Source organism: Scyliorhinus torazame, chromosome 14 (genome assembly GCF_047496885.1).
Source record: "Scyliorhinus torazame isolate Kashiwa2021f chromosome 14, sScyTor2.1, whole genome shotgun sequence".
NCBI lineage: Eukaryota > Metazoa > Chordata > Chondrichthyes > Carcharhiniformes > Scyliorhinidae > Scyliorhinus > Scyliorhinus torazame.
In genome coordinates, this window is record NC_092720.1 from 6,638,310 (window position 1) to 6,659,275 (window position 20,966).

The 20,966-nt window shown below is 45.7% G+C and overlaps 1 protein-coding gene across 2 annotated transcripts in view; it reads right to left on the reverse strand.

Moving 5' to 3' along the window:
* The window catches only part of ccdc50a (coiled-coil domain containing 50a), a 117,956-nt gene that overhangs the window by 34,245 nt on the left and 62,745 nt on the right, over positions 1-20,966 (reverse strand). For both annotated transcript variants that reach the window (XM_072473644.1, XM_072473643.1), the window contains exons 3-5: positions 16,375-16,504; positions 15,007-15,097; positions 4,076-4,181 (exon numbers count right to left, since the gene is read on the reverse strand). In XM_072473644.1, the coding sequence (XP_072329745.1) occupies positions 4,076-4,181; positions 15,007-15,097; positions 16,375-16,504 (327 nt within the window). The remainder of the gene's footprint in view (positions 1-4,075; positions 4,182-15,006; positions 15,098-16,374; positions 16,505-20,966) is intronic.

The following is a 20,966-nucleotide window of genomic DNA, read 5'->3' on the forward strand; positions in this document are numbered from 1 at the left end:
TCGATTCCAAGCTTAGGTCACTGTCTGCACGTCCTCCCGATGTCTGTGTGGGTTTCCTTCAGGTGCTCCGGTTTCCTCCCACTGTCCAAAGATGTGCAGGTTAGGTGGATTGGCCATGCTAAATTATCCTTAGTGTCCAAAAAGATTAGGTGGGGTTACTGGGTTACGGGGATAGGGTGAAGATGTGGGTTTGGATGGGGTGCTCTTTCCAGGGATCGATGCAGACTCGACGGGAGGCATTGTAAATTTAATGTGCTCTGATATCTATCTGAATTTCACCCAGCTGCTTTGGTTCAGTGTCTCTTGTCCTGCAAAAATCAATCAGTTACAGATTTCAGATGAAATGGGCACCCCTTACACAAAACCTTCACTCCTGCCACTATCATAGCACTGCAGGAACTCACCAAGGCTCCTTCGGAAGCACCTTCCAAACCCACGACCACTACCATCTAGAAGGACAAGAGCAGCAGATACCTGGGAACCCCACCACCTGGAGGTTCCCCTCCAAGTCACTCACCATACTGACTTGGAAATATACCGCCGTCCCTTTACTGTAACTGGGTCAAAATCCTGGAGCTCCCTCCCGAACAGCACTGTGGATGTACCTACACCACATGGACTCCAGCGGTTCATGAAGGCGGCTCACCACCACCTTCTCAAGGGCAGTTAGGGATGGGCAATAAATGCTGGCCTATCCAGCGACGCCCACATCCTGTAAAAATAAATTCATGTATCCAGATCAATAAAATAATTGAAAAGGCTATGGAAGTATGAGCATCTGACAATGAAGGGTTAGAATATAAAGGCAAGGCAATTCTGCTGCAGCTGTACAGTACTGACTAGCCCACACCAGGAAAATGATGTTCAGTTCTGAACACTGCACCATCAGAAGTTATATTGACCTTGGAAGACGTGCCCCATTCACCCAAATGTTACCAGGACTACAAGGGTTAGATTATGTGGAGAGATTATATAAATCATGTGCATTCCCTGGAACATAGCAGATTTATTCCTTGGGATATTGAAGATTAAGGATGTTTTGATAAAATGTTATGAAAACAATGTGATATGATAAATTAAAGGCTCTTGTTGCTGATTGGGGGAGAGACAATGGGACGTAATCTAAAAATCGTTAGGACCTTGAGGAAAGGAATTCGGGAAACATTTCACATCATGGATGATAGATAGGTACAACTCTCAGAGGTACAAAATCTTATGAGGAAAGGCTGATGGACTTGAGGTTGTTTTCGTTAGAGAGAAGAAGGTTAAGAGGAGACTTAATAGAGGCATACAAAATGATCAGAGGGTTAGATAGGGTGGACAGTGAGAGCCTTCTCCCGCGGATGGAAATGGCTAGCACGAGGGGACATAGCTTTAAACTGAGGGGTAATAGATATAGGACAGAGGTCAGAGGTAGGTTCTTTACGCAAAGAGTAGTGAGGCCGTGGAATGCCCTACCTGCTACAGTAGTGAACTCGCCAACATTAAGGGCATTTAAAAGTTTATTAGATAAACATATGGATGATAATGGTATAGTGTAGGTTAGATGGCTTTTGTTTCGGTGCAACATCGTGGGCCGAAGGGCCTGTACTGCGCTGTATTGTTCTATGTTCTATGTTCTATAGGTACAACTCTCAGAGAGGTACAACTCTCAGATAGGTACAACTCTCAGATAGGTACAACTCTCAGAGGTACAACTCTCAGAGAGGTACAACTCTCAGAGAGGTACAACTCTCAGATAGGTACAACTCTCAGAGAGGTACAACTCTCAGAGAGGTACAACTCTCAGATAGGTACAACTCTCAGATAGGTACAACTCTCATAGGTACAACTCTCATAGGTACAACTCTCAGAGAGGTACAACTCTCAGAGAGGTACAACTCTCAGAGAGGTACAACTCTCAGAGAGGTACAACTCTCAGAGAGGTACAACTCTCAGATAGGTACAACTCTCAGATAGGTACAACTCTCAGATAGGTACAACTCTCAGATAGGTACAACTCTCAGAGGTACAACTCTCAGAGAGGTACAACTCTCAGAGAGGTACAACTCTCAGAGAGGTACAACTCTCAGAGAGGTACAACTCTCAGAGAGGTACAACTCTCAGATAGGTACAACTCTCAGATAGGTACAACTCTCAGATAGGTACAACTCTCAGATAGGTACAACTCTCAGATAGGTACAACTCTCAGATAGGTACAACTCTCAGATAGGTACAACTCTCAGATAGGTACAACTCTCAGATAGGTACAACTCTCAGATAGGTACAACTCTCAGATAGGTACAACTCTCAGATAGGTACAACTCTCAGATAGGTACAACTCTCTCCCACAGAAAGCATTGGATGCTGGAGCCCATTTCATCTGAAATCTGTAACTGATTGATTTTTGCTGGACAAGAGACACTGAACCAAAGCAGCTGGGTGAAATTCAGATAGATATCAGAGTACATTATATAATTTACAGTGCAGAAGGAAGCCAGCCGGCCCGTCGAGTCTGCATCGATCCCTGGAAAGAGCACCCCACCCACACCCACACCCTCACCCTATCCCCGTAACCCAGTAACCCCACCTAAGCTTTTTGGACACTAAGGACAATTTAGCATGGCCAATCCACCTAACCTGCACATCTTTGGACTGTGGGAGGAAATCGGAGCACCTGGAGGAAACCCACGCAGACAACGGGAGGACGTGCAGACAGTGACCTAAGCTTGGAATCGAACCTGGGACCCTGGAGCTGTGAAGCAACTGTGCACCCCATGATCTGATATGAGCCATGACCTGATTTAATATGGAATAGGGCCAAGGGACTGAATGGCCTCCTCCTATTCATATGCCCCTCAATTAATCGTATAATTAATATAATTAATTGTCAGTGGTAACCCTCAGGATGTTGATAGTGGGGGATTCAGCGATGGTTATGCCAGTGAATGTCATGGGGCAATGGCTTATTGGAGATGGTCATTGCCTGGCACTTGCGTGGCGTGAAGATTACTTGCCACTTGTCAGCCTATGCCTGGATATTGTCCCGGTCTTGCTACATTGCACGTGGACACAATATTAAATCACGTGGTCGGAGACTTTGCAGATGCCACTGGATAGTGACCAAGAGTGGAAATCCGGGCTTGATTTCCCACTCCTGAGCCCTGGTATCAATCATTCAGCCCTGGCCATAGCAGATAACTCAGCTCCAAGCGTGAATCAAATTGTGGCGCCGGGCTGCTCTGGCTGATCCTGGGCACTGCATTCCCCAGTGGAATGGGGTGGTGGGAGGGAGATGGACCCCTGTGTAACTGTTTCAGGTTTACCAGTATGCTGCCTGCTTATGAAGAAATTCTGGCGATGGGTGTGCTGTACAGAGGGAATGGTTCAGAGTGGGCGTGGGGCTTGCAAGCATCACAAGGAACCAAACGACACAAGGTGAACGTAAATAGAACATTAAGGAACGTCAATACGAAAGAAAGGGAAAGACACAAGCAGGATGGAAATGAAAAATCAGGAAGAGCACAGATTGTTCAGCGCCGCTGATTGGACAGAAGAATCACGGGATTAAGCCTTTTCCAGAGCTTCCAATCATTGAGCGTTGAATTGAGTAGCCATCATTTTCTCAACGACTTCCACTGCAGACCCTCCACCAAGCATGCTATCATTGCCACAAACCTCCACCACCAAACCAATGATGCCACAGAACCATCAACCAGTGAGTACTCTCAGATCTAACAGCAACCCACCCGCTGTGCAGAACATAATTAAGTAACCAAACCCACTAACTGCTGGTTTCCATAACACTGCCCACACCAGAAAGCCACCAGGAATCTTGTGCTTTTTGAAACGATCCAGTTTACACTTGTTCCTCCGACAGCGACTTGCAAATGGGTGCAAAGAGTTCCATACACCAAACATCCTGCGTTACCACAGTGGATCCTGTGGCTGAGCCCACAGAAGCTCCAACTCAGCAAGTTGAAGATGGTCCAGTTGGTGGAATTAACAGTTCCCTTTAACACAATGTTTCACACACAACAGTAATGCCCATCATTGCTCTTTATAGGAATCACCAGTCTGCGTTTTGAAGCATTACCTCCATTTTCTTCGGAACCGACATCGTATTGTTCACGGCCTATCATTTCCTGTTGATGTTTCCGCCTTAGTTTCTCCTCCTTCTCCTGAAGTTTCCGAGCAATGGCCTATGTGAAGAAATTTTAAAAGAGACTCTTTTAAAGTGTGCTCAACATCAGAGAGGTACCATCATACAAAACCGAAAAAGTTTACTTCTAGTTGCCTACAACTTCTGGAAATCAGGACCAGATCCCATATCCAGTCGGTGCTGAGTTGGTTTCTCAGCTAATCTGGCAATTGGAATGTAATCCAGTGGCATCTTGGCGCCTGGTCTACAGAGCACTCCCTCCTTAATTAGGGCCAGGCAACCTATGAATAGTGTGCACACAGGAAAGGATAGGATCAGGCCCCTCTGATCCGGCCATCACTCATAAGTAGCCGGGTTAGTGAGGATTAAACACAAATACTGTCCACAGAAAGCAGAAAGTGCCCAACATAAAGAGAACAGTACCCCAACCAAGAATTTCAGTGGATAAATACACTGCATGGATATGATACTGAGCCACACAGAGAACAAATTCCACAGATTAAATAATGCAGAGCTCGGAGATGCAGAGGGATCTGGGTGACTTAGTGCATGAATCACAAAAGGCTAGTACTTAGGCAAGTGATTAGGAAAGCTAATGGAATGTCATCATTTATCACAAGGGTAACTGGATACAAAAGTAGAGAGGTTATGCTTCAGTTACACAGAGCATTAGTGAGATCACATCTGGAATACCGTGTACAGAATTGATCCCCTTATTTAACTAAGGATGTAAATGCATTGGAAGCAGTTCAAAGAAGGTTTACCAGACTAATACTCGGAACGGGCAGGTTGTGCTATGAGGAAAGGCTGGACATGTATCCGCTGGAGTTTAGAAGAGTAAGAGGAGACTTGATGGAAACATGTAGGGGTGTTGACAGGGTGGATGTGGAGAGGATGTAGCCTCTTATGGGAGAATCTGGAACTAGGGGCCACTGTTTAAAATAAGGCATCTGCCATTTAAAAAGGAGATGTGATGAAATATTTCTCTCAGATCATAAGACCACAAGACATCGAATCTGCTCCGATATTCAATCATGGCTGATGTGTTTCTCATCCCCAGATTCCTACCTTCTCCCTATAACCCCTGATCCCCTTATTAATTAAGAATCTATCTATCTCTGTCTTAAAGACACTCAGTGATTTGGTCTCCACAGCCTTCTGCGGCAGAGAGTTCCACAGATTCACCACCCTCTGGCTGAAGAAATTCCTCCTCAGCACTGTTTTAAAGGATCGTCCCTTCAGTCCGAGCATGTGCCCTCGAGTTCTAGTTTTTCCTACAAGTGGAAACATCCTCTCCACATTCAATCTATCTAGTGCTCTTAGTATTCTGGACGTTTCAATGAGATTCCCGCTCATCCTTCTAAACTCCAAAGAGTACAGACCCAGAGTCCTCAACCGTTCCTCAAACGACAAGCTCTTCATTCCAGGGATCATTCTTGTGAGCCTCCTCTGGACGCTTTCCAAGGCCAGAACATCCTTCCTTAGATACGGACCCCAAATTGCTCACAATACTCCAAATGGGGTCTGACCAGAGCCTTATACAGCCTCAGAAGTACATCCCTGGTCTGGTATTCTAGCCCTCTCGACATGAAGGCTAACACTGCATTTTCCTTCCTGACTGCCAACTGAACCTGCATGTTAACCTTAAGAGAATCATGAACAAGACCTCCCAAGTCCCTTTGTGCTTCTGATTTCTGAAGCCTTTTCCCATTTAGAAAATAGTCTATGCCTCTTCATGTCAAAGTGCATATCCTCACACTTTACCACATTGTATTCCATCTGCCACTTCTTTGCCCACTCTCCTAGCCTGTCCAAGTCCTTCTGCAGTCACCCTGCTTCCTCAATACTACCTGTCCCTCTGCATAACTTTGTATCATCTGCAAACTTATCAACAATGCTCTGAGTTCCTTCTTTCAGGTCATTGATGTATATTGCGAATAGTTGTGGTCCCAACACTGACCCCTGCGGAACACCACGAGTCACTGGCTGCCATCCTGAAAAGGTTCCTTTTATAACTACTCTCTTAGTGGTTCTGCCAATCAGCCTCTCTCCATACCAGTACCTTGCACCCAACACCATGGGCTCTTCTCTTCTTCAGCAGCCTCCTGTACGGCACTTTGGCAATGATCTTCTGGAAATCCAACTAGATTGCATCCACTGGTTCTCCTTTGTCTAACTTCCTTGTTACTTCCTCAAAGAACTCCAACAGATTTGTCAGACACGACCTCCCCTTGACGAAGCCATGCTGACTCAGTCCTACTTCATCATGCACTTCTAAGTACTCCGTAATCTCATCTTTAATAATGGACTAAGAATCTTACCAACAACCAAAGTCAGGCTAATCAACCTATAATTTACTGTCTTATGCCTCTCTCCCTTCTTTAATAGGGGTGCTACATTAGCCATTTTCCAGTCCTCTGGGACCCTTCCTGCCTCCACTGATTCCTGAACGATCACCACCAATGCCTCCACAATCTCCTCAACTATCTCCTTCAGAACCCTGGGGTGTCTTGCATCTGGGCCGGGTGATTTCTCCACCTTCAGATCTTGCAATTTCCCCAGCACCTTCTCCTTAGTGAGGGCCACTTCACTCACCTCTGCCCCCTTGACTGGTTGAAGTTCTCGTACCCCACTGATGCCTTCCACTGGGAAGACTGATGCAAAGAAGAGCGTTTATGGAACCTTTCCTGAAAAGGTGGTGGAAGCAGAGTCTGAATATTTTAAAGGCAGAGGTGGATGGATCCTTGGTAATAAGGGGATGCTGGGTTATTGGGGGTAAGCGGAATGTAGATTTGAGGTCACTATCATACAGCTATGATCTTATTAAATGGCGGAGCAGGCTCGAGGGGCTGAATGGCCTACTCCTGCTCCCAGTTCATTGGAATCAAAATTAATGAAAAGAAAGAAATGCTAACATCCCGAGGAAAAGAATGTGCTTATATGTTGAGTTTGGATACGAATAGGCTCGACTGTTATATTTCTCATGGTTGAGCAATCAGATACTTCACTCCTCGTGTCTGAGGGCAGCGGGATATGCAGGCGTATGAACAAAACACAAGCCAGTGCCATCAGGACAGAGGGGAGAATATTGAAGTGGTACAGGTCAACAAGATCAGTATAATCTACCTGCCTGTTGCAACTCACAAAGCTTCACTGAAGAACAAGACTCCTGTCGAACTATCTCCCAGTATTTGAGTCTCATGTAGACTTAATGACTATGGCAGCAGCAAAATCACTTTATAACGCTCCTTAATCACATCACTATAAACAATGTTAATTTGTAAAACTAATTATATCCTTGATGTACTGCCACCTAAGCTGTTCACATCTCTTTTTCCGACACTTGTAGTATCAACGAATAAAAACCCATCATTTCTAAATGTTCTTGTAACTGGTTACTAGGTAACTGAGGATTAAAGTAATAATGGGGTATTTACATGGTGCAGTGAGAAGTAAATATTTGGACCTTTTCTCATTAATGGAAAGGACTGCTTGCAGTGCTGTGAACACAAGTAGGATGGAGTCGAGTTTTTCTGGATATTTATAGGCAGCAGATTGCACATTGCCTCTTGAAGTAAGGACCGTGAAGCATTCAACATTGCAATATAAGTGGAAAATGTCTGCAACATCCTTAAGTGCTGCTTTCTTTCTGACCGCTTGAAGCAGCTCTGCCACTCCCCAAGGGCTGAATGAACAGCTGAGACATACAGAATAAGATCATCGCTGGTTAAATCTCTGTATTGTACTGCAGTAACAGTGGGAGCGCTATTTTAGAGCACAATCCTCAAGTGGAGTGGTTGCTGAGGGGAGGGGTGATTCAGAGGGCAGGCAGCTAAATGGGGAGGGTATGAGGAGAGGCGATACATTTTAAAAATAGACTGACGGCACGGTTGAATCGCTTTTCAAATTTCACAGCACAGTTAGCTTCCCAGCTCATCCATTATGAAGCAGAAGGCAAAGCCAGGGATGGGCTATTTTGGCAACAAATTTCACTTGTTTTTCCCTCTACAACTCAGTCAGGCACAGAACTAGATCTCCCGTGGGTATTGCATATTTCCGACTGTGCTAACTGCTTGAATGTAATGTCCTTCGTGCACCATAGCTGGTGATACTTCTCTCACATTTCCAAAATCTCCCAGTACACAGGCTCCAATCCAATGGTGCAGGTGCAGTAACGTTGCAGAATTCGCCATACTGCTTACTCCATCAAGTCCGCTCTATTTAGTTGACACCATGAATGATCTGTGCCAATCTTCAGTCTGGGACTCAGTAGGTATAGTTCCAGCCATCTCAGCATTGGGGTAGAGACATTTGGCCCAATTGGACTGAATCAAGGAGCATTTTAGGAACAGGAAAGGAAGTTAGGTTAAACTTCTCTTTAAAAAAAATGAATTAAGATGAGGAATAAGCTACTGCTGAAGTCAATGAGCCAAGGCACCATTCGGGGTTGCTGGTGCGAGGGGCCATGGGGCAAGGATATATCGATTTCTTCTTTGAAGTCTCCAACCTCATTTCTGATGTCAAGTGCGGGAGCCGGATGTCAATCAGCATTCTAAAACCCTGTTGTATGAGGAGATGCTTAATGGGAATTAACTGAAGCATATTGTATAGTAGACCAAGCAAGACTAAAGAATGTAACAGCATAAATTAGGATTTAGTGACTGGCTGAAGCAAAACACGGATTTTGAAAGACACGCGATTATCAGGAGTAAAGGGAGCTGAGTGTCAGACAGGCTCACCACCAAACGTTATTATACAACTATGAAAATCATCGTATCAATTCCATCAAGTTCCCTAAAATTCATCTTACTCATGTCGATCAGCTATCAGAGAACCAGGCTGAATTTTCAACACTGACAGAAAGGATGACAAATGCATTGATATCAAGTTCCCTCGATGGCAAATGGAAAGAATCTCCAGTTAGATGCTCTGATATAAACGTGGAAGTGCGTGTGTACCAGTGTCAAGAATGAGCTGAGCACAATGACGAGATGGACTAACTTCTACTCATTCCTTCGATAATATTTGTTCACCTTCCTCACTGAAAGCGAGGCGAAGTGACAGCTTTGGGTGCTCACAGTACAAAACAAGGGAAATTCCAGTCACTGGGTGTTGCTTTGAAAATGAATAATTAGCAGGACTATGGGGAAAGGCAAAGAAAGTTGGGCTCGAGCCAGCACAGGCAAGCTGGGCCAAATGGCCTCCTCCTTTGCTGTGAGATTCTACAGCACCGATCACAAAATATTTAACTCTCTTCACAGATAGATGGCAGAATCAAGATTATTTGATAGAAACATAGAAAATAGAAGCAGGAAGAGGCCATTCGGCCCTCGAGCCTGCCCCGCCATTCATTATGATCATGGCTGATCGTCAAGTTCAATACCCTGATCCCTTTAGCCCCAAAAGCTATATCTAATTCCTTCTTGAAATTACACAACGTTTTGGCCTCAACTACTTTCTGTGGGAGTGAATTCCACAGTCACCATTCTCTGGGTGAAAAAATTTCTCCTCATCTCAGTCCTAAAAGGTTTACCCCTTATCCTCAAACTATGACCCCTAGTCCTGGACTCTCCCGCCATCGGGAATATTCTTTCTGAATCTACCCTGTCTAATCCTGTGAGAATTTTATAAGTTTCTATGAGATACCCTCTCACTCTTCTAAATTCCATTGAATACAATCCGAACCGACTTAGTCTCTCCTCATATGACAGTCCTGCCATCCCAGGAATCAGCCTGGTAAACCTTCGCTGCACTCCCTCCACAGCAAGGATGGCGAGGATGATCCTGGATAAGAGCAAAAGTAACAGGGTAGTTATTATGGGAGACTTTAACTTTCCAAATATTGACTGGAAAAGATATAGTTCGAGTACATTAGATGGGTCATTTTTTGTACAGTGTGTGCAGGAGGGTTTCCTGACACAATATGTTGACAGGCCAACATGAGGCGAGGCCACGTTGGATTTGGTTTGGGTAATGAACCAGGCCAGGTGTTGGATTTGGAGGTAGGAGAGCACTTTGGGGACAGTGACCACAATTCGGTGACGTTTACGTTAATGATGGAAAGGGATAAGTATACACCGCAGGGCAAGAGTTATAGCTGGGGGAAGGGCAATTATGATGCCATTAGACGTGACTTGGGGGGGGATAAGGTGGAGAAGTAGGCTGCAAGTGTTGGGCACACTGGATAAGTGGAGCTTGTTCAAGGATCAGCTATTGCGTGTTCTTGATAAGTATGTACCGGTCAGGCAGGGTGGAAGGCGTCGAGCGAGGGAACCGTGGTTTACCAAAGAAGTGGAATCTCTTGTTAAGAGGAAGAAGGAGGCCTATGTGAAGATGAGGTGTGAAGTTTCAGTTGGGGCGATGGATAGTTACAAGGTAGCGAGGAAGGATCCAAAGAGAGAGCTAAGACGAGCAAGGAGGGGACATGAGAAGTATTTGGCAGGTAGGATCAAGGAAAACCCAAAAGCTTTCTATAGGTATGTCAGGAATAAGCGAATGACTAGGGAAAGAGTAGGACCAGTCAAGGACAGGGATGGGAAGTTGTGTGTGGAGTCTGAAGAGATAGGCGAGATACTAAATGAATATTTTTCGTCAGTATTCACTCAGGAAAAAGATAATGTTGTGGAGGAGAATGCTGAGACCCAGGCTAATAGAATAGATGGCATTGAGGTACGTAGGGAAGAGGTGTTGGCAATTCTGGACAGGCTGAAAATAGATAAGTCCCCGGGTCCTGATGGGATTTATCCTAGGATTCTCTGGGAGGCCAGGGAAGAGATTGCTGGACCTTTGGCTTTGATTTTTGTGTCATCATTGGCTACAGGAATAGTGCCAGAGGACTGGAGGATAGCAAATGTGGTCCCTTTGTTCAAAAAGGGGAGCAGAGACAACCCCGGCAACTATAGACCGGTGAGCCTCACGTCTGTAGTGGGTAAAGTCTTGGAGGGGATTATAAGAGACAAGATTTATAATCATCTAGATAGGAATAATATGATCAGGGATAGTCAGCATGGCTTTGTGAAGGGTAGGTCATGCCTCACAAACCTTATCGAGTTCTTTGAGAAGGTGACTGAACAGGTAGACGAGGGTAGAGCAGTTGATGTGGTGTATATGGATTTCAGCAAAGCGTTTGATAAGGTTCCCCACGGTAGGCTATTGCAGAAAATACGGAGGCTGGGGATTGAGGGTGATTTAGAGATGTGGATCAGAAATTGGCTAGCTGAAAGAAGACAGAGGGTGGTGGTTGATGGGAAATGTTCAGAATGGAGTTCAGTTACAAGTGGAGTACCACAAGGATCTGTTCTGGGGCCGTTGCTGTTTGTCATTTTTAACAATGACCTAGAGGAGGGCGCAGAAGGGTGGGTGAGTAAATTTGCAGACGATACTAAAGTCGGTGGTGTTGTCGATAGTGTGGAAGGATGTAGCAGGTTACAGAGGGATATAGATAAGCTGCAGAGCTGGGCTGAGAGGTGGCAAATGGAGTTTAATGTAAAGAAGTGTGAGGTGATTCACTTTGGAAGGAACAACAGGAATGCGGAATATTTGGCTAATGGTAAAGTTCTTGGAAGTGTGGATGAGCAGAGGGATCTAGGTGTCCATGTACATAGATCCCTGAAAGTTGCCACCCAGGTTGATAGGGTTGTGAAGAAGGCCTATGGAGTGTTGGCCTTTATTGGTAGAGGGATTGAGTTCCGGAGTCAGGTGGTCATGTTGCAGCTGTACAGAACTCTGGTACGGCCGCATTTGGAGTATTGCGTACAGTTCTGGTCACCGCATTATAGGAAGGACGTGGAGGCTTTGGAGCGGGTGCAGAGGAGATTTACCAGGATGTTGCCTGGTATGGAGGGAAAATCTTATGAGGAAAGGCTGATGGATTTGAGGTTGTTTTCGTTGGAGAGAAGAGGGTTAAGAGGAGACTTAATAGAGGCATACAAAATGATCAGGGGGTTAGATAGGGTGGACAGTGAGAGCCTTCTCCCGCGGATGGAAATGGCTGGCACGAGGGGACATAGCTTTAAACTGAGGGGTAATAGATATAGGACAGAGGTCAGAGGTAGGTTCTTTACGCAAAGAGTAGTGAGGCCGTGGAATGCCCTACCTGCTACAGTAGTGAACTCGCCAACATTGAGGGCATTTAAAAGTTTATTGGATAAACATATGGATGATAATGACATAGTGTAGGTTAGATGGCTTTTGTTTTGGTGCAACATCGTGGGCCGAAGGGCCTGTACTGCGCTGTATCGTTCTATGTTCTATGTTCTATCCTTCCTCAGATAAGGACACCAAAACTGCTCACAATACTCCAGATGTGGCCTCATCAATTCCCTATACAATTGCAGTAAAACATCTCTCTTCCTGTACTCAAGTCCTCTCGCTATGAAGGCCAACATATAATTTGCGTTCCTTACTGCCTGCTGTACCCGTGTGCTTACTTTCAGCGGCTGATATACGAGGACACCAAGTTCTCGCTGAGGATCCACCTCTCTCAATTTACACTCATTTAAATAATAATCTGCCTTCCGATTTTTGCTACGGAAGCAGACAACCTCACATTTATTCACATTATATGCATCTGCCATGCATGTGTCCACTCACTCAACCTGTCCAAATCCCATTGAAGCATCTCTGCATCCTCCTCACAGCTCACTCTCCCACCCACTTTTGTATCATCTGCAAATTTTGAGATAATACATTTAGTTCCCTCGTTCAAATCATTTGTATATTTTTATATAATGTGAACAGTTGGGGTCCCAGCACACATCCCTGCGGTACCCCACTCGTCACTGCCTGCCAATCAGAACAAGACCCCTTTATTCTAAATTTTGCTTCCTGTCTGCTAACCAGCTTTCTATTCATCTCAAGACAATACTCATAATCCCATGCACTTTAACTTTACGTATTAATCTACTGTGTCGAGACCTTGTCGAAAGCCTTCTGAAAGTCTAAATAAGCCATATCCACCGGTTCTCCCCGGTCAACTCTACTAATAATAATAATCTTTATTGTCACAAGTAAGCTTACATTAACACCGCAATGAAGTTGCTGTGAAAATTCCCGAGTCGCCACATTCCGTACACAGAGGGAGAATTCAGAATGTCCAATTCACCTAACAGCACGTCTTTCGGGACTGGTGGGAGGAAACCGGAGCACCCGGAGGAAACCAATGCAGACACGGGGAGAACGTGCAGATTCCACAGCGCTGAGATTCACCCTGCTTTTTGGGCCTCGGGGAGTTTCTCCCTGTCAAGGCCACACGCTAGCATATTTTCTGCACCACTCGGCTCCTCATCGATCAGGACACCGTTTTGAACAGCTACCCCGATCTCTACACCCCAGCCTTTCAGGTCCCCTCCCCCTGCTTTCAGGATCCCCCACCTTCACCCCCTCTCCCCAATCTTTTTCTGACCCCTGGCAGTATCAACCTGGCACTTTGGAACCTTGGCACTGCCAGCCCAGCAGCCTGACAGTGCCCCGGCACACTGGCAGTGCCTCCCGGGCATCCCAGCAGGATGGCAGTTCTCAAGGTGCCCGGCTACCACCCTGCACTGTCCCACAGCACCGATGGGTCTCCAATGGCCTGCGAGACACACACCCCCGCCCCAAGGTGCCATCACACCTGATCTACATTGGTGGTTACCAGTGCTAAATGGTTGAAGTCTGACAGGCGCGGTCATTGACTCCCGGGGGTCGGGTGAAAGCAGCGTCCGGGTATTTAAATGAGCCTAACTGCTCATGCACATCTGGATTACACCCAGTGAAGGCACGATCCAGATCATACCGGGTGGCGATGACTCACGATTGGCTCCGTGCCAGGCGCAGATTTGGGGCTCTCGCAGGATTCGAACCCTCCCTCCCCCGGCCAATGGCATTTACCTTCCATGGTGATGGTGATCTTATTCAAATATAATAAGGAGGATGTGACAGGGTGGATGCAGAGAGTACGTTTCCCTCTGTGGAAGAATCTAGAACGAGGGAACATGGTTTAAAAGTAAGGGGTCTCCCATTTAAGACGGAGAGGAAGAGAATATTTTTCTAGGAGGGTTTTTGATGTGTGGAATTCTCTACCCAGAGAGCAGAGGAGGCTGGGTCAATGATTATCTTTTGGCTGAGTTATGGGGGTCTGACAGGAAAGTAGAGTTGAGGCCACAATCAGATCAGGCATGATCTTATCAAATGGAGGAGCAAGCTTGGCGGCCTACTCCCAATTCTCGTGTTTCTTGCACTGTGGCCCCAATCACGTTTATTCCACCCATTTTGGGACCTGTCTCACTCGGAGATGGATGAGGAATTAATAAGCAAAGCCAATTACAGCGAGTAAAAGAGCTAATCTAAAGGCTAGACTGAGTGCTGCATTAATTGTGGTTGTGTGCACAAGTCAATTACTTAAAGTGAAATCATTTATACCCAACAGTTTCTGAATGGCAGACTGAAGTAGACCACAGCATGTTATATAAAATAAGTATATGTCTGACGCATAAACAGCAAAAGACAAAGTGGATTTGATCCCTGAATCACTTCAAGTCTGCTCCTCAAATTTCATCCATCATTTATAATTACAGACAAAAATCAATGTCAGCCTGCATTTCACCAGGGCTGAAAACTGGCAAAATATTTAGGTTCACGGAAAGCAAAAACAGTATTATATTTAATAGATGTTAGTAGGAAGTGTTTGCTCAGTGTGAATTTTATACAACTTCCTTTTTGTTCAAGCATTTTTCATCACCCTATCGCAATTTTATGCATGTTCAAATTCTTCATCTTGCTGCGTTCTGCTGCATTTTAATGAGGTTAATGTCAGTGGTTCTGTATTCTCTCAACATTCATAATACTGGAGGATGGGAACGTTACTGTCACCCGCAGATTCTTACCTCATCCTTCTCTTCCTGGCGTCGCTGTTTCTCATTTTCCAACATCAGCTCATCCTGAATTACCTGAGCCATCCGATTATCACGACGCTCCCTGCAACGATACAAGCAGCGGTGCCGGCTGGGCATGAGAAATCGAGACAAAACACGGCAGGCGATGACACAATGATACTGCAGGGCCAACACGAATACTACCAGGACTTTAGAAAGCAGAATTCCAGACCAAATCGGGACTTTTGACAGCAAGCTGGAATTTTGAAAAGGTTCCCGGTCCCCACAGGGAGAACCCAAAGAAGCACGGCCAAAAAGGCTGTTTGATATGCATCAAGGCTGCTGGATCCCTTCCACATCACTCTTTAACCCTCAGTGTCCCTTTGTAGGAATCGGCATCCTGGCTTTTTGATTTACTGAATAACAATGTCTCTGGCTGGCTGGCACATCAGCTTTGGATATAAAGTTTACAAAAAACACTTTCCCAATATCCCATACCCTCGCAGCAGACACACTTAATTCCTCAAATCGATTCTGATGTATGCCTCTCTGTTCCACAACTCGATCATCCTTTGAATGAGTTCTCTCCTTATTAATTTCATTTACAACTTCTGTCACATGGGACGTGAACCTTCCGACTTTGTTTCGTTTCAGGGGGGCTGACATAGCCAGCATTTATTGCTCATCCCTAATTACCCTCAAGATGATGGTGAGCTGCAATCCATGTGGTGCAGGTACATCCACAGTGCTGTTGGAAAGGGAGGGCCCTCTCAAGGGCACGCAACAAGAGGTAATAAATGCCATCCTTCCCAGCACTGCACAGATTGCAAATGCAAATTATTAACATCCTTTTTGCGCTGGCCCCTCAAACGGAAACCTTTCCCCTTTCTGAACCCAATGCAGGTTAAATAAGGTCTTTCTCCCCCTCACCAACACTGCCCAACAAAATGAAACCCAACGTCGAGACATTTTCTTCCCTCCCCTAAAATAAAATGGTGTCGAAAGACTTTTTACTAAAATACACTGGCATAACTTGCATGTTTTCCCCAAACTACTGGGTCCCTGTAACTGCTCGGAATAAGAGTGAAAATGACTCTTTGATTGCAGTCCCTGTTGCATTTGCCCGGAATACTCCTTCAAGCTCACTAACTCAGAACAGGGAGCGGGGAATATGGAGCAGTCACAAAGAGGACGGTTAAAGCGACGTGCTCATCAGGGCAGTGAAGGTACGACCACTCTTTAGTATTCTGGTTCTCCCCCAATCATTAGGCTTTCAAAATCCAAACTTGGTCTCACCAATCCATTTTTTGATTAATTTCATTGTCACTCTCAAACCCGTCATCTAGATTTTCTAATGCATAAATTCACTCAAATGCTTACATGTCCCACTGCTGTTTCTGAAGGCGGGCTTGGGCTTTCTTATTCTCCTCCTCTTGCAGCTTCTTGGCCATTTGTAGGTCATTCTGAACCAGACGGTTTCTCTGTACATTGGACGCCAAGTGATGTTCAACTGGGAGAGAGTGGCGCAAAGTCGGTTAAACGTCCACTGGGCTTCCATGTCAGGATCACATACACAACGCAGCATTCCGGGTATGCGTACATTTAAAAATATAAATTCTTCTCAATTTGGAAAACTCACAACCAGGTGTTAACCATACAACTCCTACAGTGCAGGAGGTGGCCATTCGGCCCATCAAGTCTGCAACGACCCTCTGAAAGAGCACCATACCTCGACTCACTCCCGTGCCCAATCCCTGTACCCCCACATCTTTGGACTGTGGGAGGAAACCAGAGGAAACCCACGCAGACAGGGGGTGAAAGTGTAAACTCCACACAGACAGTCACCCAAGGCCGGAATGGAATCCAGGTCCCTGGCGCTGTGAGGTAACAGTGCTAACCACTGTGCCACCTGATTAACTGGACAGCACTCTCATCTTGGGGGGGGGGGTTAGGAGGTTGTGGGTACCAGTCCCACTCCAACGTCTAAAGCCCATAATCCTGACTGACACTTCAGTGTAGGGCTGAGGGGGAATCCCACCACTGGAGAGCTGACACCGCTACAGCACCGCACCAGAGGGACAGCGGCGCACCTGAGGGTTAGCGCCGCTGGAGAACTGCCTAGGTGGGCTAGCATCGTGCGGGTGCTGCACTGGAGGGGCCATCTTTTTTTTTTGCCTCAGCTGCACTCAACAATATGTCACGGTATCCTCATTTCTTCTGCGACCTCGTTGGAAAAGCCACTCTCCTGGTGAGCCGGCTAATATTTACTTCTCAACCAACATGAACCTCAATGATGTGAGCAAGATGGAAGCAAGACTTAAGTTTCTATAGCAGCTTTACAATTTCTGGATGTCCCAAAACCCTTTTCACCAAATGTAATACTTTTGAAGAGGAGAAACTATTGTTATGTAGGCAAACGTAACAAGAAAGTTGCATGTCGTAAGATCCTACGGTTAGTAACGAGAGAAGTGCCTAGATAATCTCTATTAAATATGTTGGTACAGAAATGAATGTTGTCCAGCTGAAGAAATCCTTTAATTGGTGCAATGGGATTGTTTCTTTGTCAATTCAATAGATGTTGGAGCCTCAGTTTAAACTTTCAGCTGAATGATGGCAGCTCAGACAGGGCAGCACGCCTTCAGCGTTACACTGGGGTTGCACCAGCTTGAGGTATCTGGAGTGGCAGGTAAACTCACCGCCTCAGACGAGCATGCTAGTGCGAGCTCAAAACTTAATCCCAAACCATCTCCTGAAAAGCTTCATGACATTTTCCTGCAACAGGATTAAAGCAGTGATCCTTGTCCTTTTTCAGAATGTTCCTTCAAGCATTGGTGTGGATTCGCCTACACTGCACTCTCTACACATCTTTCTCTCGGTCATTTTCTTTCAACATTGAAGAGACTAGGTTTTCTCATGGGGTTGTAGATATGTTACTGGGTTTGTAATCAGGGGCCTGGACTAATAACCCAGAGACTGAGAGTTCAATCCATTAAACATTTGAGAACTTGAATTCAATTCAAAGAGATTGGGAAATAAAAAGTAAAAATGACCATGAAGCTGTTGGGTTGTTTAAAATTGGTTCACCAATATCCTCTACAGAAAGAAACCTGTCATCCTGACCCAGCCTGGGCCTCTCTGGGACTCCAGACCCACACAAAGTGGTTTACACTTTACTCACCTCTGAAGTGAGCACTCAGTGCATTAGTGGTGGTTCACGAAGTTTCACGCTAATTTCTCAGTGATGAGCAATAAATCCCACTGATTAAATTAATTCTTCTGCCACGAGGACTTATGCTTTCCACTGGACCACTTCCACTTAAATGCAGGATACTCCGCTTTAATGAGGCGCAAAGGAAGATTTTGCATTTATTCGAAACGATTATCTCCAAGTTCTAACCTGGTTGCAGGAAAGAGGATGTGAGACCACATGGATGAACTGGAGTGAGCTTAGACACACTGAATCAGCTGACGAGCGACTACATTTCAGCAGCCCACTTTCAGTTGTCAAGAACTATTTGGAGAAATTCTTACTTCACATTTCTTCAATATCTTTGTTGCAACATTTCATTTTGAGGCACTTCAGAGTGGTTGCAAGTCGTAGGTTGGGGAAAGGGATTAAGGGGGGGGTGATCAAAGAGGTGTGTTTTGAAGAGATTTTTGAGGGGAGAGACCCAAAGTAATTAGGTTGATAAATGAGGCCCCACTGTCTTTACAAAAAACCTGGATAGAGTCGCTATGTTCACGATGTCACACAGTAAAATAATTACTGCTGGGGGTAGGTGGTGGCCGAGTGGTATTGGCGCTAGACGAGTCATCCAGAGAGCCTGCGTTATTTTCTGGGGACCCGAGTTCGAATCCCACCAGGGCAACTGGTGAAATTTGACATCAATAAAAATCTGGGATTAGAAGGCTTGAGATGATCATGAAACCATGGTTGAAAATCCATCTAGTTCACTAATGTGTTTCCCTTTAGGGAAGGAAGTCTGCCAAGTTTCCCTGGTGTGGCTGACAAGTGTCTCCAGGTCCACAGCAATGCGGCTGACTATCAACTGCCCTCTGAAATGGCCTCGCAACTCACTCAGTTCAAGGACAATTAGGGGTGGGCAATAAATGCCGGTGACAACCACATCCCATGATTGAATGGAAAAAACACACACATCCATTCTCCCATGGTTATGATGATAAGACATTTTTTTGTCCCCCCACCCCTGCTCAAGTCACATGACATTGAACATTCTCCATTTCATATCCAGGATCATCATCAAACACTTCCAGGACAGGTACAGCACGGGATTAGATACAGAGTAAAGCTCCCACTACACTGTCCGCATCAAACACTCCCAGGACAGGTACAGCACGGGGTTAGATACAGAGTGAAGCTCCCTCTACACTGTCCCCATCAAACACTCCCAGGACAGGTACAGCACGGGGTTAGATACAGAGTGAAGCTCCCTCTACACTGTCCCCATCAAACACTCCCAGGACAGGTACAGCACGGGGTTAGATACAGAGTAAAGCTCCCTCTACACTGTCCCCATCAAACACTCCCAGGACAGGTACAGCACGGGGTTAGATACAGAGTAAAGCTCCCTCTACACTGTCCCCATCAAACACTCCCAGGACAGGTACAGCACGGGGTTAGATACAGAGTGAAGCTCCCTCTACACTGTCCCCATCAAATACTCCCAGGACAGGTACAGAATGGGGTTAGATACAGATCAAATACTCCCAGGACAGGTACAGCACGGGGTTAGATACAGAGTAAAGCTCCCTCTACATTGTCCCCATCAAACACTCCCAGGACAGGTACAGCACGGGGTTAGATACAGAGTAAAGCTCCCTCTACATTGTCCCCATCAAACACTCCCAGGACAGGTACAGCACGGGGTTAGATACAGAGTAAAGCTCCCTCTACACTGTCCCCATCAAATACTCCCAGGACAGGTACAGCACGGGGTTAGATACAGAGTAAAGCTCCCTCTACACTGTCCCCATCAAACACTCCCAGGACAGGTACAGCACGGGGTTAGATACAGAGTAAAGCTCCCTCTACACTGTCCCCATCAAATACTCCCAGGACAAGTACGGCATGGGGTTAGATACAGAGTAAAGCTCCCTCTACACTGTCCCCATCAAATACTCCCAGGACAGGTACGGCATGGGGTTAGATACAGAGTAAAGCTCCCTCTACACTGTCCCCATCAAACACTCCCAGGACAGGTACAGCATGGGGTTAGATACAGAGTAAAGCTCCCTCTACGTTGTCCCCATCAAACATTCTCTGGACAGGTTAGCACAGGGTTAGATACAGAGTATAGCTCCCTCTACACTGTCCCCATCAAACACTCCCAGGACAGGTACAGCACGGGGTTAGATACAGAGTATAACTCCCGCTACACTGTCCGCATCAAACATTCCCGGGACAGGTTAGCACGGGGTTAGATACAGAGTAAAGCTCCCTCTACACTGTCCCCATCAAACTCTCCCAGGACAGGTACAGCACGGGGTTAGATACAGGGTAATGCTCTTTCTGTCCCTGAAATGTGTCTGAGTGCCAATTTCAAAAGATGCATTTTTCCATTTCTCACATCAATCTGTTAATTGTATATTAATGGTAATTGCAGGTGATGGGCATTAATGGGGATTCACTTCTGCTCCTAGATGTAGCACCAGACTAAGGCTGTGGTTTTTGGGTTAGGAAGTTCATGTTGGTATTTGTATGTGTGTAAATAAATGCTCGTAAATTGTAAAACTTTGGTTCCAGTCGTATCCTTTATCTCCTAAAGTTCTGATTTGTAGCCGCCATCCCACAGACAGGTATCTGGTGATATTGGAGGAGATACTTTGTTCTGAGTCCAGTGGAAATTCATTTGGAAATTGACAGATGTACATTTAATGTGAGTCTAATAGGTCACTACGAGCAGATTTGAATCTAGGTGTTTTACCTACTGCATTAACCAGGTCATGAAGCA